Raw genomic sequence first — 19,298 nt, 5'->3', positions numbered from 1 at the left:
CAGGGGAATGCTGACAAGTGGAGTCCGCTTGCTTCATGACAACGCTCGGCCTCACACAGCGCTCGTAACCAAAGCACTACTCAAACAATTCAAACGGGACGTATTGGACCATCCGCCATACAGCCCGGACCTTGCGCCCACTGACTTCCATTTCTTCAGTTACCTAAAGTCACATCTTGGTGGAAAATCATTCGATGAAGAGATCAAAGATGAAGTTGAAATGTGGTTCCGACAACAGGCGGCAACCTTCTATGACTGTGGGATACAAAAGCTTATGCACCGACTTAACAAATGTTTGGATAACGGGGGTGATTATGTCGAAAAATAACAAATAATCCAGTTAATAAGATGTAACTGATGTTTTCTAAATTAATGTTCTATTTAATGACTGCAAGCCATTGTATCTTTACTTTTCAAAATGCCCACGTATATATAATGTACAAAAAAATTATGAATGCAAGATCAAATAAAATAGCTGTCAAGTTGACAAACTAGTAAGTGGTCACAGATACTCTTGGTGAAGAGTTTTATTTCGTATGATGTTTTTCTTAGCCACGAAAACCACTTGCAGTACGTTATTACAATGGAATCGGCCCACCTACTTAAATTAATGTCAGAATAAGTTACATTACTGATAACATTTCCCTGTCCCAGGCAAAAATTCCTTTCCCATTCACAATACCAAAAACTATTATTTTTGGATAAAAGTTTCCATGATGCTAACATGCAAAAGATTACAGGGGTAATTGTGGGGTTTTCCTTTTTCCACTTATGAAGTCAAGACACAGAAGTAATTTAAAAGCTGGTTTGAAAATAGTGTAGAAATCATCAACATTTTTATTTAAAAAATTACAAAACAATGTACATTACTAATCACAAGAAAGTTACATTACTAACAAGCACTCTGTGAAATGATACAAATCTTTCTTATCCCGCAACATTACTTAACTGGTGCAAACTGTATCAGTCTCTTAATTCTTCTAAGCATTGCTTCTACAAATCCCCTCTCTATGGCAGAATGATCCTAAGGAGACAAAAAATAATTTTCAAATTATAAATGTTTAAGATATAAAACATACTATAAACAGCCATACTTTATTGTTTTACTAGGTCTACAACTTTGCTTCCACCGTTTTTTCTCAAAGTTCGGGGCTTTATTGTGAAAAACTTACAACAAAATTATGATTCATAGTATCACCCATCGCTGGCCACTACATTCTCCCATCTTTCAGATAGCATACGAATCCCGTGGCAGAAGAACTGGGTGTCTTTTGGAGGGGGGGGGGGGGTCCATGAATAAATTTAATTTTTCACTTGTTCATATGATCGTAAGTGTTGGTCAGCCAGACTGTATGCCTCTGATCGAAAAAGGTGGTAGAGAGCAACGTATGGAGAATACAGCGGGAGGGATAGGACTTCTCATTTCAATGTTTCCATTTATATCTTGACGGGTTTTGTGACATGGGATCGAGCACTGACCTGCTGCAAAATTGCCTTTACGTGTCTATCACTGTATTGTGGCCATTTGCGTTTCAGTGCTGGGCTCCAACGCATCAACTGCTTTCGATAATGATGTCCTGTGACTGTCTTTGCCTGTTTCAGTAGCTACGAAAACGTTCTGTCTTCCACCGCCATGTCGGACTTCAATATCAAAATCACTGTTCTTAAGGCATTGAAAAAATTCCCTGCCATTCTTCCACTAATAGTTCCCTGACCATTTGTCTTGCCCAGCATTTTAAGAGCCACAGTCGCAGATTTCTTCATGTTAAAGCAGAAAATTAAAACTCCCCGCTACACAATCAAGAATAACCTTATGACGTAAACACTAATATTTTTATGGCATTATGTTTACAGATGCCTAAGCTTATTGTATTACACCTATGACCAACCACCTGAACACCACTTGCCGTTACTGCTGTCTATTGCAAAACAGTGGAAGCAAAGTTGTAGACCTAATAACTTAAACATTGATCAGTTATCTCAAATGAGCCATCACTCCACTCAAGATACACCTTCAACACAGATATATACGAACAAAATTCCACATTTAAGAAATCTTGCCTTTACTCTTACCTCAAAAGCCAATCTACATCCCTCTTAACAAAAGTGGTAACGTTGTGATGAGACTGATACTGATGATGATTACCACCTTTGACACTGACTCTCATCCCTTCCTGTTATAGCTTTTGCACTCTCTCACTCTCTCTCTAACACACACACACACACACACACACACACACACACACACACACACACACACGTATCGTCTGATATTACCAGGGTTGTGTGCATAGAAAGTAGGTTGATGAATGATGTGCAGCAGCAAGAGGCAGAGAGAGAGTATCTTTTTCACAAGTAGGGATGAGCCAGCAGAGTCACTCTACGACATCTGTCTGTAGAGTAAGCTGCGAGGTGTACATTGTACATTGAACAATTCACAATGCGACATCACCCACTGAATGACAACTGCTTACCATCCTCACAAACTGTTTCACAGGACACTTTAATAAAATGCTGACAGATATGCTGTCAATGTATGTTCACATCTAACAAAGATATTGGGATACAATACCACATGTCACGACATTTGCATACGATGCAGCAAAGCGAGACACTACGGGCTTCACTCCATTCTTTCAGCTCACGAGACTGAAATGACAATGGATATTCGAACTGGCAATAGATATACTCTCCCAGTTTCAACTGCACAATACTCAGGTGCACTATGTGAGACAGCTTGTCACCAGAAACAAAGAAGCAAGGCAACTGGCTCACATATGGACCGTGTGTGCCCTGGTGGCCAAACACAGGCCAATGAGATACAGCCCACGAGACCTTCCTGTTTGGAAAGTGGGACTACTAGAAAAGTTAAAATTAAAAGGAAGGTTCAGCGTTGGCCATAATATTGATGTTTTATTGATAGCAGAATCGACTTTTGATCACATAGTGATCATCTTAAGTGCTGGAAGCTGTGGTGTACAAATTAAACTCTGACACTGTTATGTTATCAATAACCAAATCTGAGAATCGATCACAATAACTCATTTGTTCGCTTGTTGTAATCGCTTCTCAGTTTTGGTTATTGATGACATGATACCAGTGTCAGAGTTTAATTTGTACACCACAGCTTCCAGCACTGAAGATGATCAATACGTGATCGAAAGTTGATTCTGCTATCAATAAAACATCAATATTACGGACAACGCCGAACCTTCCGTTTAATTTAACATATATGGTCGCCGTGCGCTCAGCACTCCATGGAGTCACCAATCAATATTAGAAAAGTTATTACAGCACTACACTGGATGGTATTGTATCCTTCATCGCTTGTCAGACTTCAAATACGAAATTGAGGATTACCATCCTTTACTGAGAAGATAAAAGTGCACGTCTTCTGTATGAAGTCTTGCTTTGCAGATTGACAATGGGAAGTCCAAGGAAGCTGAAAAGCCACTCGGTGATCACAAAACTTCAACAGGACGGGCCAATCTGGTGTTCATCATAGTGAAGGAGATTTAACAGTGTGACCAGAGTGTGAGGATGAGGATCCGGCACCACTGCCATACACAGGACTCTTGACAAAATCTAGATCCAGTTTGCTAGTGTGGGTGGTGTAACAGTTAGCACCGCTGTCTGGCATGCTGCAGGTTGGCATTTCAAACCTAACCTGCAACAATTGCTTGTTATTTCGTATTTGATAGTTCTGGTAGGTTCTTGATATATCTCACATTTGTATATCTGCTAACTCAATCTTTGCAAAAATAATTGAACTCTCCACACAGATAATGTTTCTGTTCTGGATGTACATTGGTGTCAGGAATAAATGTGCTTTCAGTTAGTGTTGTACTTCATCGACAACATTCCCTTCAGATAAGAACTCGATCGTGCTTTCAATGTGACAATATAATGTGCTACTAAAGCATGGTCCTTTCCCAAAAGCATCACCATCTCTTTCAGATTCTGATGAACTATCAACCAGATCTGTTGTATGACAAATAGAGTTACGTGCTATACCATCCAGTAACGTGTAACACATATATCGATTAGAAGTAGGTTTATATTATGTAACTGTGTATCTGCAACTATGGAGTGCGTATTCTTTGTAATTTAAAGTCATAGATTTGTGACAGGAAATTAGAGTTTCGTAATGTATACATGGAAAAAGCAAAATAATTTGTTACAATAATAAATTTTTGTAATATATGTACGTTTATAAAAAACACAATGTTTATTGAAAGCTGGTTCATGCTTAGGGCACTTGTATTTGTTATATATAAAAGATGTAGTGAAGTCTCTCTGCGACAGAAGTGGCACGGTACGATGTAAAAGGTGGTTTTGGCGGTCGAACTTGGTGGTGTGAACGGTACGCAGTATGTGGCTACCCATAGCACAGTACACTTCGACGGTGCCAAGAAAGGCAATTGGAAGCTGTTTTGCAAAGGAATTTTGCCTTGTATGTGGATCAGGCTAATATTTGTTATTCTCGGCAAAAAGGAATTACTCTAATATGTTGAAAATGTGATGCCAAGAAGAGATCTTATAGAGCATTCGAACAACAAGAGCCGTGAGTACAGTTAGCCGCCATGTCGCTTGCCACCAAAACTTTGCCACTGCTTTACTAACTTCAGACATCCAGCTATGTATATGGGCATGGACCAGTTAATTTGTGTGTGTGTGGTTTTAATAATAATCCAAATGTTGTAAATCTGTGCCCGGAACAATATTTTCTATCCTGAACACAAACCTATGCAGGGTCCTCACCTAAGTGCTACTAAAACAGAGTATCCTGTTTTAAATGAACAATTCTTGTATTCAAGTGTTCCGAAGTGAATTTATTTATTTATTTTTTGTCAAATGTAAAAGGAGTAGCAAAAGTTAAAGTTAAAACCACAAAAGTGAAATTAAATAGGATTTTGCTAATGTACTCTTAGTTTATTGCAAAGTTTAGTTTTGCAGGAATACAGTGTCAGATTCTGTAAATGTTACTGTCTAACATACCCGCTTCACAGGTGGCAAAACAAGCTAAATAAGTTAAGCTCATTTTAAAAATAGTGGAGTTTTGATTTCTATCATGAATGGCTTCTTTTTTGAAATTAATTTAGCTCAGTGTTGAATTTTTTTGTCTTGCAAAGTAAATTATGAACTACTCCAAGTGAAGTGAAGGATTAGCTTTGTTTGAATTAGTCTTTTTTTTGCTGGAATAGTCATAAAGTATGACTGGTGACACTATACTAGTTTATGGGTCCCCACCATACTCTCCACATATTAGAAAGATAATTGGACTATTACTGCTACTAAGGAAAATTGACATATGCAGAGGAGTATAAACAGTTTATTTATGATATTATATATCTTTATGTGTGTGTGTGCGCGCGCGCGGGCGTGATTGATAACTGCTGCTACACACACAGGTCAGAGTGCCCTGTGTCAGTTTATATCCTGTGTGTTATTCAAAGGGAAACGCCAATGAACTTAACTTTAATAACCAATGTTCAATTTTCTTAAAAATATATTTCCAAATTAATGTGCCTAATTGGGCTGGCGACCATTCATTTTTTCACTCACATATGAATTTTACCACTTTCATTAATTCCCAAGGTTAAAGTCCATTTAGTTTTTCTGTTAATTTCACTATATTCAAAATTACAGTCGATACCCTCGTCCATTAGATACACGTGCGGTCAAAATTCAAAATCCTCTCAGAGCTTGTTTCGTGCTATGCTTGTGCATTATACGTGGCAAGATAGTATTATACGTGGCTTTTCCCGTGACAGGACTAAAGGTTCGGTGGGGAAGGGTGACACACGTAACAGGCTAGTGTTATAACTATTTTAAATACTGACAATTCTCATTGTCACTGTCACTATCACTATCTCTACAATACCTTCCCCTGGCCAAGCATATTAAACTGTAAATTTCTTAATAAAACTGAAATGTGCTCCACCCATGTAGAGGGATGCAATATAAAAAAACAACTTCCAAACGCCAATCATAAAGAAGAGAGAGCAAGATAAAGTAAAAAATACCAAGATGGCATTGCAACAGCATACATCCAAAAGTACTCTCACTGAACAACCAGAACTTCAAAGATCTACAGGGCGAATTGGACAGAAGCAGGCATCCGTGCAACACACCAGTATACGAATGGCACTGTGTCAACACAACTCGAGGGTTTAGCAGGTAGCACAAGTACACACTATGGGAAAGACCGACGGGCACACGTCAAAGGCAGCCACAGCATACACGGAAAGGAACGGCAGATCCTTAAACCTTAACCTCGGACAGCAATATTTTCCAGTCAAGATTAAGCTCTGTAAAATTATTTATTGATCTGTCTGCTCTCACACAGTGTCTAAAATTGTGTATGTCTTACATTACTTTCTGCAATGAAACATATTATTATTACCATCATCATCATCATCATCATCATCATCATCATCATCATCATCATCATCATTATTTCTGAAAGAGATAAAGTAAGAAAGTTCTTACTGCTAGTTTCTCTGTCAATATATTTTTTGTTACAACTAATGACAAGCACTTGTACTGTCAGAAAAGGTAATTGGTAATTTCCCCATGCATACAAAATGTACCCAGACAGAACCTTCAAAACTCTTGGGAATGGTTTCTACAGAATTAATTGAAGCTGCTGAGGTGTTACATACCTTCTTTGTTTCAATCAGCTGTTTGCTGAAGCTGTCATTGAATACCGAGACCAAACTCTGTTTCAGGTTGCTTACATCATCGGCAGAAATTTGCCACGACATTTCACTAAGAGTTGACAGCACACCTGCAAATGTCAATGTGATAAAACATTTTCTAATTTAATTAAATTAGCTTTGGAGTGTATGCTGTTGTTCATAGCATTACCAGATGTAGAATCTCCAAAACGTGACCGAGGTATAGCACGCAACATATAGTAATCCAGGTGGCACCACACGAGGTAGAGACTGTTGTCCAACAGAAAAGCGATTAGTTTCATCTCCCATTTTTTGCGTCTAATTCGTTTCTCCAGCTCTTGAGCTGCGATAGATCGGCGTGTGGGAAGTGCCTTCACGTGACTCGCACCTTCTGGAAGAAACTGAAGCAAACGAGAATTACCTGTCAGGTAGCTGACTGGTATCTTGGTAACAAACAATTAGTGTAACACTAATTAATGCAGCCCTGGTACACACATACATTTGAAAAAAAGAAGTTTTGCTGAGAACTATGTGCATACATACAAACAAACAAACAAACAAACAAACAAACAATGCAGCTAACATAAAAACAGTAGTTATGATTGCAGTAGAGGGGCCACTAACAATGTGTGTCAGTCAATAAAATTGTCTGAGTGTCATAAAACTGTCACAACCTAACAATTACAAATGACACAGAGTGACCTTTAAGAAATTAAATGTATGCAATTAAAGGTCAAGGAGAAGCTATGAAAACTTTGTAATTCTATCAGATGTAGCAGATGACTTGGAACAGCAGTTGAATAGATTGGGTAGTGCCTCGAAGACAGGTTAAAAGATGAACAACGCACACATAAAGAAAAAAAGTGTTCCCACATTTTCTGTTATCCAATCCCTGGATAAGACATGGCTTGTTTTTTCACCATATATCATATCACTCTTAGTGTTATGGAATAATTCATTTGTATCAGATATTATTAAGACGCCATAAAAAGGCTGCAATGTAAACATGAGATAAATTTTCTATAAATTAAATGTATATGATTGTAAAGAAAACAATTTTGCTATTGTGAAGTAGATAGTGCGATAGGAAAAGCTGATGCTTCATGCATGAAAATGCAACAATGGAAAATCCAGGATGGAATGTAAGAATATTACGAAAAGGATAGTTGCTCGTCACCATATGGCAGATATGCTGGGTAGCAGATAGGCACAACAAAAACACTCTCAGAAAATGAGCTTTCAGCTAATGAGGCCTTCGTCGGATATAGAAAAAACACACACACACTCACACAAATGCAAGTGTCACACACACTACTGCAGACTCTGGCTGCTGGGGCTTTAATAAAAATAGACATTTAGGCAAGTTTAAGGCATGTGACAATGTACAAAGAAGGGATAATAATGAAAAGAGTGAAGTGATGATGTACAGCATCCATGTTATGAGCTCAGTACTCACAATTACTTGGTGGTACTAAATTACACACACACACACACACACACACACACACACACACACACACTCACACTCACACTCACACTCACACTTCCTTGTGACTCAAGTCTTTTTATTAGTTAAAACTGTGTCAAAATCGCTATAGTAGTTCCTGAGATGACCAAGTACGTACAGCCAGACACCATTACAAAGAATGTATATAAGGCACCAAAAAAAGTCGGTTCACACTTATTAAACTTATGTTAATTTTTGATAATTTGAACATGATACAGGCCCACCAACAAATTACAGTACACATCACTGCTTTTTATGCAAACTATCTGCCATCTCCATTAGTACACTGTTCAAATCTAGCTAGAACACTCTGACACATATGCACACACAGCTGAATGTTGTCCAGAGCATGGAAAGCATAGTCAATGTAACCAGTCGTCTCTTAAAGAGTTCGTGGTTTCTTCCCAAAGACTTCACCTTTAGCCATACCTGAAAGGAAGAAATCCTTTGGGGTGATATCAGAGGATTATGATGGGAATTCAACTGAGTGCCCAAGCATCCTTCCTTTCAAAACGTTATTGAGGTATGTCCTATGAGCTAATGTATACTGTCTACATGCTCCATCATGCTGGGAGTAGAATTGGTAACAGTTGTCCATATGCATGATGATACCTGGTGTAACACACTCTACAGTCAAGAACAGTCTCCAGAGAGATATCTGTCAATAAAGTACAGGCTCCCAATTATACCACATTGCACCCCACACATTTATACCAGGTTAAATAGTGGCTGCTCCAAAACAAGAAGACTGTTTTCTGTGTACAAGTAAGTACAGTTACACCAGTTTACATGTTGTGATAACTTGCGTGTGGTCTCATTCAACTACAAAATGTTATGAAAGAAATTCTGGTCAACTCAGTACTGATTGAGCATAATTTCACAAAATTTTAGCCCCAGATCATCTCCCAGCAACTTGTTTATCAGATGTAGAATGTACCTTTTGCAGTTCTGCTGATGCAATATCCTTTAGAACGATCGACGTGTTATTTCTGGGAACTCTTTCATTAATTGTCTTGTGATCCTCTTTGGACTAATCATAACAGCCTCACTGACATTGATTTCATTATTGACAGAGCGTCCTTCCTATGTTGCTCACAGTAAGGTGCATCCAAACCAGAACCTTCAGTTTCAAATTCATGAATTAAATTGTAGAGCAGCCTTATATGCTGGTGGGTTTGACTCATAATGTTCTCTCCATTCCCTCAGTGCAGAACTGACACATTTCTGGTAGACAGTCTTCATAGCAAAAACTCTTTCTTCTGTCATTAATATCTATAAAAACTGTCATTGTGCTGGCAAGACTACGTTACTATGGTTACGATTCTTCTGTTAACACTAAGTGTAATTTCCTGTTTTGCACCAGCTATACTGACTTACACAGTGCCAACCTGCACACATTAGAGAGAGAGAGAGAGAGAGAGAGAGAGAGAGAGACGAGCTTTGAACTTATTCACTACATTTTGCAGCACTGCCTCTGGGATTTGAATCATCTCCTGCCCGATGTGTTCTTTCAGCGCAACTGAGTGAGGTGGGTGTTCCAATACATTTTACTCTTCAAGTAACCCCACAAGAAAAAGTCACACTTATTAAGCCTGGTGAGCATGTGATATCTCTGTTTCAGGAGATCATGTGACTTGGCAATAAAGCACTGACAATATTTATGCATACTCTTTGTGTGTAGGAGGTTGCTCCATTTTGTTGAAAAAATGTCTCCTTGTTAACTTTGTGCTCAGGAAATCATGGAATAAAATAGTCTTCCAACATGTCTGTGTATCTCTGTGAACTCACTTTCACAGCTTTGCTTGGATCACCTTCAAAAAAGTAGGGCCCCATATCTGATGAAGACATAGCATACCTCAAATAACGTTTGTGGCTTGGAGAGGTTGCTGATGCTGTTGTCTAGGATTCATGTCACTCCAAACCTTCAAGTTCTACTTGTTGATTTAATCAAACAAATGGATGAGAGTCTTGCCATTCATCCATAAATTGTAAACAATACCTTCATCTTCAGTTACTAAATTCAATATTTCTCCACAGAACCATCTTTGACTCACATAATCTGTTTTTCTAACAGCCTGAACAATTTCACTTTTGTAAGGACAATAATGTGCATTGTTGTGTACAATCTGTCTACCGATTCTGTTAGAAATCTCAAGTGTAGTGCCATGCTAATGAGATGAGTGACACTAACTTCTTTTGATTGCGATGCTTTTGAGAAAACTTACTGTCTTTTGTTTCCCCATTTCTTTAGTATTTCTGATGAAGTCTCTTCAAAGTTCTTAACCAACTTTTTAAACAGCATAGGCAGACAGCACCAACAGATTCCGATTACTTTGAAAAAGGGTGCAGAAAACACGACATGTCTGCATGTATGAACTACAATTTTTGTAAACCGTTTGGACAGTATACAGGCAATGCTGAGATGTCCACTTCTGCACTGCTACTGAATGCTAACTTGTCAGAAACATGGCTGACTGCATCCCCATCACCTTCCATCAGCTGAGCATCATTCCCTCAATTTTCAAAATCACTCTTTACAACCTTACTTCCAGCATGCTGGTTGGCAGCAATACAGCAACTTGACAAGATTCAACAAAATTCTAAAAACGGTCAGAGTTGCACAGAAGTTTGCCCATTTAAAAAAAAAAAATCGACAAAAGTCATACGCCAACATCCATTACTTGTGAACGCTGGCCACATTATTTCACTGCATGCAGCACAGTATGGTCATTTTGTAAATAAAACATTGCCAGCATTCAATTTGTGTGTGTGTGTGTGTGTGTGTGTGTGTGTGTGTGTGTGTGTGTGTGTGTAATGGTTTCAGGGTGCAAAACTGCTACGGTTATTGGAAATCAGCAGCAATGGGAGCAAAACTCAAAACGCGGGGAAACTAAAAAACATAAGGAAAGCTTAGATAACCACTATAGAAATGGGGGTTGTTTTCCCCAAAAAGAGCTTCAAATGACAGACGTCATCTCACTGACACAAATAAACTCGAGGACACGATCGGCTGAGCGTGTGTCATCTGCTAAAATGGAAGATATATCAGGCGACAGGTGTAGACGGGCGCGTAGCACAGTAAAATAGGGGCACTGAAGTAGACGGTGTTTCGCCGTCCACAGTTGAGAGCAGTGGGGACAAAGCGTCACTGAAAAGATGTCTATGGCCAAAAAGACACTGCCCTATCCGGAGTCTAGTTAAAATTACCTCACAACGAGTTCGGGAGGAATAGGTCCAAGCACAGGGAAGAGCTTTCATGTCCCGCAATTTATTATTGGGAAGCGTAGACCAATGTGTGTGCCATAAAAGAGCAACATGATGACATAAAACACTCTGTAGGTTGGCGAAGGGAACCATGCAAACAGCGGGCTGAGGAAGAGAGACTGCAACCTTTTCTGCTATATCGGCCACCTCGTTTCCACGGATACCAATGTCTCCTGGGATCCAGAGGAATGCCACAGACGCCCCCCCCCCCCCCCCCCCCCCAAGTGGAGCAAGTGGAGGTAGCCCTGAATCTGGTGGACCAGAGGAGGGACAGGGTAAAGAGCTTGGAGACTAAGGAGAGCGCTGGGTGAGTTTGAGCATATAATATACTGTCTCCGCTGATGGCGACGGATGTATTGGACAGCCTGGGGAACAGCGTAAAGCTCTGCAGTAAAAACCGAACACTGGACGGGAAGCCGAAATCTATTAGGGGTGTCGCCAACAATATAGGCACTCCCAAGACCAAATTATGTGTTTCAGCCTACAGTGTAAATAAATGTGGTATCCTTCATTTGTGCGCATAGGGCAGCAAATGCCTGACGATAAACGACAGAAGGGGTACCATCCTTGGGAAGCTGACAAAGGTCACGGAGTAGGCAAGTTCGGGGGCGGAGCCAAGGCGGTGCTGTAACCCCAGTTGTCAAGAAAGGTTTAGGAAAGTGGAAGGAAAGAGAATGTAGCAGTTGACAGAAGCGGACTCCCAATGGTAGTAGAGAGGAAGGGCGGCCTGCATACCCTAAATCCAAGGAGGTGTCACAAAAAAAGGGTCCTGGACCGGATTAGCAGGCAAGGAAGACAGATGGCTAGCATAACTGCTCAGTAGGACGGCTCGCCGATTGGATAGAAGAGGGTCAGCAGTCTCAGCATAAAGGCTTTCCACAGGGCTAGTGTAAAAAGCTCCAGATGCTAAACACAATCTATGGTGGCGGACAGAGTCGAGACGCCAAAGAATAGACGGTGAAGCAGAGTAGTAAACTATGTTTCCATAGTCCAATTTCGAACGCACTAAGGCGTGATAGAGGCGGAGAAGGACCACTCAGTCTGCTCCCCTGAAGGTATCATTCAGAACACGGAGGGTGTTGACGGAACACAGATGCGAACGGAAGGTCAACAGGGCCTAGATGTAGGGAAGGTGGAAGAAACTCTGTATGACGCCAAAAACTGACACAAACAGTCTTACTGGGAGAAATTGGAAGCCGGTTTTGATGCTCCAACAGTGGAGGCAATCGAGACATCCTTGAAGACGTCGTTCAAGAAGGCTGGTCCATTGAGAGCTGTAATAGATCGCAAAATCGTCCACAAAGAGGGAGCCTGAGACATGGGGAAGGAGACAATCTATAATTGGATTTATGGCAATGGCAAACAGTACAACACTTAACATGGAGCCCTGGGCCACCCCGTTTTCTTGGGAGAAAGTACTGGAGAGAGTAGTGTTCACTCACACTTTAAATGTGCGCTCTGCCATAAATTCAAGAATAAAAAGGGGCAGCTGACCTCGAAAGCCCCAAGAGAACAGTGTGCGGAAGATGCCTGTCCTCCAACAGGTATCGTATGCTCTCTCCAGATCAAAAAATATTGCTACCATTTGGCGTTCCCTGAGAAAACTGTTCATGATATAAGTGGAGAGAGCAACAAGATGGTCAACTGCAGAACGATGCTTTCGGAAACAGCATTGGGCAGGTGTTAAAAGGCTTTGGGACTCCAGTCACCAGGCTAAACAGCAGTTCACCGTACGTTCCAAAACCTTACATACAATACTCGTGAGAGAAATGGGGCGATAGCTAAAGGGGAGATGTTTGTCCTTCCCAGGTTTCGGAACAGGAATGACGATAGCTTCCCGCCATCTTCTGGGAAAAGTACTGTCGGTCCAAATTCGATTATAAAAGCAAAGGTGGTAACGCAGACTATGGGTTGATAAATGCAGCAACATTTGGATGTGGATACCATCCTGTCCTGGGGCGGAAGAGCGAGAAGAAGGGAGTGCATGTTGGAGCTCCCACATAGAGAAAACAGTATTATAGCTTTCACTATTTTGAGAGGAGAAAGCAAGAGGTCACAATTCCACTGAACATTTCTTCAGGAGAAAGACTGGCGGTTAATCTGAAGAGCTCGAAATCTCAGCAAAGTGTTGATCCAATGAGTTAGAAACTGCAAAGGGGTCCACTAAGGTATCATGCGCAACAGTGAGCCCAGAGATCGGGGAGAAACTAGGCATGCCAGATAACCGTCGAATTCGACTCGAAACTTCTGAGGAGGGAGTGAAAGTGTTAAAAGAGCTAGTAAAGAAGTCCCAGCTTGCCTTCTTGCTAACAAGGATGACATGATGGCATCGTGCACATAACTGCTTATAGCAGATACAGTTGGCCAAAGTAGGATGGTGGTGGAAAAAACTAAGAGCACGTCGCCGCTCACGAATTGCGTCACGGCACGCCTCGTTCCACCAAGGAACTGGGGGGTCTGGGCAAGCAAAATGGTCACTCGAGTGTGTATCAGCAAGAGTGAACCATTCAAAGCGCCGAGCTAACGGAACAGTATCGACTGAAAGGTCCAAATGAGAGAAATTTGTCATGGAGGCAGACAAAAATGTAGGTTCCCCAGTGTTGAGGCAAACAAGATCCGCTTGGTGGAAGACGTCAATCAATAGGGAGCCTCGCGGACAAGGACGCGGAGATCCCCAAAGCGGGTGGTGGGCACTGAAGTCCCAATCCAGCAAATAGGGTGGGCAGGAGCTGACCACGGAGATGAAGAAGATCAGCTTTTTCCATCGGTGTGGACGATGGAATGTATACAGTACAAAGAGAGAAGGTGTATCCAGAAAGGGAAAGATGGACAGCAACAGCTTGGAAGGAACTGTTTAAGGGGATTGGGTGATAATGGACAGTATCATGGAGGAGAATCATAAGTCCCCCACGTGCTGGAGTGCCATCAGCAGAGGGGAGATCAAACCGGACTGACTGAAAATGAGGGAAAACAAAGCAATCGTGGGGATGCAGCTTTGTTTCCTGAAGACAGAAGATGATCGGCGAGTAGGACCGTAAGAGGATTGATAATTCATCCCGATTGGCTCTAATGCTGCGGATATTCCAATGGATAATTGAGATAGGGTGGACAGAAAAGGGAAGAATCTTACCACAGTTGCTCTCAACTCAACGACTGCGGAGAGCCGGTGGCCGACTCCATGAAACAGCATTCGGCCAAAGGTAGAAGATCCTGATCTATAAGTTGTTCGGGGGCAGCTCCTGCCACCAGCGGTCGGCCAGTTGATCGGCCGCCAGCAGTGCGCCTCGGCGACACAGAAGACGGCCGAGGGCGGTTACTGCCAGGTGGTGCTGTAGATGAGACACGCCGTGGCAGAGAAGGAGAGGAACTGGGTTTCTTATTAGCCTTCTTGGAAATAGGACATTGAGATGAAGGAGCAATCGATGGTTGTGAAGGTGGGGTACGTAGAAAGTCTTCACGAGTAGGCTCTTTTTTGGAAGTCCGGGTGTCTGATTCTGGGGCTCGAGATTTAGCAGAACCCGAGGAAAGGGTGAGCCATAGAGTGAGCAGGTGAGAGTGAGGACATTGAATGGGCGATCTCTGTGCTGGCCGATCTGACGACCATGGCACTAAAGATGAGCTCACAAGTCTGCGTGGCTGCCTCCTTAGTAGGCCGAGGAGAGGCAAGGACAGTGCTGTATTTACCTGTGTGAGGCACAGTGGGCTTGTCGACTGGCGAATAACTTTCGAGCAGCAAAGGTCGACACCTTTTCCTTCACTCTGAATGAGCCGTTCGTCTTTAAAAATGCGGCAATCTCTAGAGGAAGCAGCATGGTCACCCATACAGTTGATGCAACGAGGGGATGGAGGTGGACAAACACCCTCATGGGCATTCTTGCCACACGTAACACATTTGGCCTGATTGGAAAATGACTGGCTGGTATGATTAAACCGCTGACACCGATAGCAACGCGTAGGGTTGGGGATGTAAGGGCAAACTGAAATCATCTCATAGCCCGCTTTAATGTCAAGAAGATAGTACAGGTTGGAACCAAGTCCTTGTCAACCCTTTTCATGACTCGATGTACAACCGTTACGCCCTGGTCAGACAGGTAGTTTTAAATTTCCTCGTTGGACAATTCGACGAGCAAGTGTGCATAAACCACCCTGCGTGATGAATTTAAAGTGCAGCGCACTTCCACCCGTACAGGGAAGGTGTTTAGTAGTAAAGTTCGCATCAATTTTTGTGCCTGGAGGGCACTGACTGTTTCTAACAAGAAGGTGCCATTTTGTAATCGGGAACAAGACTTTACAGGACCTGCGATTGGGTCGACACCTTTCTGAATAATGAAAGGGTTGACTGTGGAGAAGTCTTGACCTTCGTCTGACCGAGAAACAACAAGGAACTGTGGCAACGATGGAAGAACTGTCCGTGGCTGAGACTCATTGAACTTACGCCTGTGAGCAGACATAATAGATGATGAGGAAACCATTGCGGAAGTATCCCCCACGATTACCGGCATCTCCCATGGCGCACTCCTTCCTTGTGGGGGGCCCACCTTAGGTGATTGTTCACACCTCAGGTCACACTTGCGAAGAACGGGCAGAGGGACCAAACGGCACATTCAGAAGGTACCAGCTCGGGTGATCACCCCTCCCTGGGCCTGGCCATTACCAGGGGGTACGTACGTGTCCTATCTGTCTACCCGGCACGGGGAATTACGCGTTACCTCGTAACCAGCTATGCGTGGGAACGCGTGGGTCGGCGTTCAGACACGCACACGGAGGAAAGAAAGAGAAAGGGAGAAACTAAGAAAAGGAAAGAAGAGAGGTCTCAAATGCCGCAGCGGAGAAGAGAGTAAAGAGAAGAGGCAAGGAAAAGAGAAGGACAAAGGGAGGACAGAGACTTGCCAGCATAGAAAGCAAAGAAGAGAGACTGTCTTACAGTTACAAGCATCTGTCTCCGGATGTAGGCACGAAACATACTCCCATAGGGGGAGAAGGGGAAGGGAAGAGGCAGAGTTGGAAGGTATGCAGCCCGGAAAGGAAAGAGAGCCGCACTAGCTTGGAGTCCCATGCTCGCCACGCACATATTCACAGAAGAGATGTGGACCCCGGTGGGGTGGGGGGGGGGGGGGTGGGCATTCACTCATGATGGATATTGTTAAACAACTTATGTGGATGGTTTAAAATCGAATGAAATAGTCATCAGTTACTAAAGACAAACTTCTGTGGAACTTTCATGGTTTTTGACAATTCTGTTGACTCTTTACTCTGCCTTACCCTGTATCTATAGTTTTAACATGCATTATTGTAACTGTGATTTTAATTTTTTGTCAGTTGTTCATGCATCTGTCATAATTTTGAGTTACAAAGATGAAATAATTCAAATAAATGTTCCTAGGTGTTGTCATTACTGTTACTTTTTATCAACATAACATAAAAACAGGACTAGGTGATTCTGTGATTGATCCCTGTACTGATAACAGGATAGTAATAGTAAGCTGATATTTGAGTTATGTTAAGAGTCTGGCTGCTGCACAAGGAATTAAAAATGTTTACTGCCAATGGATGAAATTATAAGACAGATTATACAACAGTGGCAGAATGGCACCCATGAATTTTCCGATAGTCTCAAATTTTTTTGATCATTTTAAGAGATGTCATTTGCAAGAATTTCACATAGTATGTAAAATGACATTTTGGAAAATAGCTTGTAAGTGCATGCATGAAGACTTCGGTACTAAACCGAGTAATAAGTACCTACTCACCACACAGAGAAGGTACTGAGTTGGAGACGGGCACGACGAGAAAGAATGCTAGATCTATTCAGCTGCCGGCCTAAGTCCTCTCTCGGACGTAGAAAAAGACAGGACACACACACACACACACACACACACACACACACACACACACACACACACTTTTCAGTCAATTTGTTATACCTGGAGTAAATGTATTTCTATTCATAACAACAATCACTCAATCATGTTTATGACAGTAGATGACTTTCTACTTGCCTTTTGTTGAGACAAGGATAAGAAAAGCTGAGCTGATAGATACACAAATATAAATACAGTACTTCTTGATATCAAAATTTTCTGAAGTCCCTTAGCATGATGAAAACAGGGGTATCAAAGGGAAAGTGTAAATACACAGACACTACGGGGGAGAACAATAAAAACAATCCAGTTTTTTCCAGCCTACCTGTTTAAGTTCAGCACCACTCATACTAGACAAAGAATTTTTTTGCCGAACCAGAAGTTCCAGTGCAGCAGCTTCCTTCTGTTGGTACGACACTGTCTGCACGAGCTGGTACACCATAACACCCAGTGATGGTGAACCTCCTTCTCCAATGTTTTGCAACTCTGAAAAGGAAATAGAAGCATGTAAGCAATACTTAAACACAATCACATGAAATTAACTAGAAAGTATGTAAGTCTTCTACCAACTAAGGTTCACATTTCTTGCATCATCATATATTTACCCTAAGAACCAGTCTATAACAATACTACTTTGACCATTCATTTAACAGGAAGATGAGACTAATGGAAGAGGTAGGTCTGACTAAAACACTACCTGCAACGTAATCAGATGGAGACATTCTCATTATAGTGAAAGATAGTTAATTATATTAAATTTACCACAAACATAACCAGACATGCTAAAACGTTTTCTCAGCACCTGAAAACAGCTACACCTTAAGCGATTACTTCCACATACCAGATCATCTACATCTACAGCCTCACAACTACTCTGCAACTCACAATTAAGGGCTCACAGAGGGTTCTACTTTCTACAGTTCCAGTCTCGAATAGTGCACAGGAAGAATGAACACTTAAATGTTCCCGTACAAACTTTGAATTATTTTATTATAATGATCATTTCTCCTTATGTAGGTGGATGTTAACAAAACATTTCCACATTCAGAGGAGAATGTTGAACAGTGAGATTTCATGAAAAGATCTCACCACAATGAAAAACAGCTCTGTTTGAATGATTGGTATCCCAAATCACATATCATGTCCATGACACACTTTCCCCCTATTTCACAATAATGCAAAACAAGCTGTTGTTCTTTGAACTTTTTCAATGTTCTCCATCAATTATATCTGGTCAGGATCCCATTCTGCTGAGCAATACTCTAGCAGAGGACAGACAAGCATAGGGTAGGCACACTCTTAGTAACCCTGTAGTATCTTTCAAGTTTTCCGCCAGTAAAACACAGTCTTTGGTTTGCCTTTACCACAAAGTTATCTATGTGACTGCTCCAATTTAAGTTATTCATAATTGTAATTCCTATGTATTTAGTTGTAAAAGAATAGATAAAAAAATCTGCTCACTAAGTGGTGGCAGGACACACACGTAATAGAAGGTAATAATAAGGCAAGCTTTCGGAGCACGTGGCTCCTTCTTCAGGCAGAAGAGCTGAAGGGGAAGGAAGATGGGCGAAGGAAAAGAACTGGAGAGGTCTAGGAAAAGGGGTAGATTTCGGGAAAGCTACCCAGAACCACAGGCCTTGGGAGACTTACTGGGTGAGATGAGGCTTCGAGTCAAACTGAGCTCAGACAACAGATAAAGGTTTGTCAGGGGATACCTGATACTTCAGCTCTGTGTGAGAGTTTGTCAGCCACACAGGCTGACGAGCGGTGGTACAGCAGTCTCTCGACAACACACGACCAGATGTTTTCGAGAATTGGGAGATCCGGAGAACGTTCTGGCAATGGCAATGAGTAAGGTCAGAATGGCACTCACAACAAACAATGAAAAATCCAGGATGGAATGTAACAATACCAGAAAAGGAAAGTTGCTACTCACCATATAGCGAAGATGCTGAGTCACGATAGGCACAACAAAAAGATTCACAC

The 19,298-nt window shown here is 41.7% G+C and overlaps 1 protein-coding gene across 1 annotated transcript in view; it reads right to left on the bottom strand.

Annotated features, from left to right (window-relative positions):
- Positions 1-814: 814 nt before the first annotated feature.
- Positions 815-19,298, bottom strand: part of LOC126481044 (nuclear pore complex protein Nup205) — a 313,396-nt gene continuing 294,912 nt past the window's right edge. The window contains exons 31-34 of the mRNA XM_050104525.1: positions 17,638-17,798; positions 6,871-7,081; positions 6,666-6,790; positions 815-1,024 (exon numbers count right to left, since the gene is read on the bottom strand). Of these exons, the coding sequence (XP_049960482.1) occupies positions 941-1,024; positions 6,666-6,790; positions 6,871-7,081; positions 17,638-17,798 (581 nt within the window). The 3' untranslated portion in view covers positions 815-940. The remainder of the gene's footprint in view (positions 1,025-6,665; positions 6,791-6,870; positions 7,082-17,637; positions 17,799-19,298) is intronic.

Source organism: Schistocerca serialis, chromosome 5 (genome assembly GCF_023864345.2).
Source record: "Schistocerca serialis cubense isolate TAMUIC-IGC-003099 chromosome 5, iqSchSeri2.2, whole genome shotgun sequence".
NCBI classification, from domain to species: Eukaryota; Metazoa; Arthropoda; class Insecta; order Orthoptera; family Acrididae; genus Schistocerca; species Schistocerca serialis.
The sequence above is the reverse complement of the archived record's forward strand: the minus strand, read 5'-3'. Positions and strand labels throughout refer to the sequence as shown.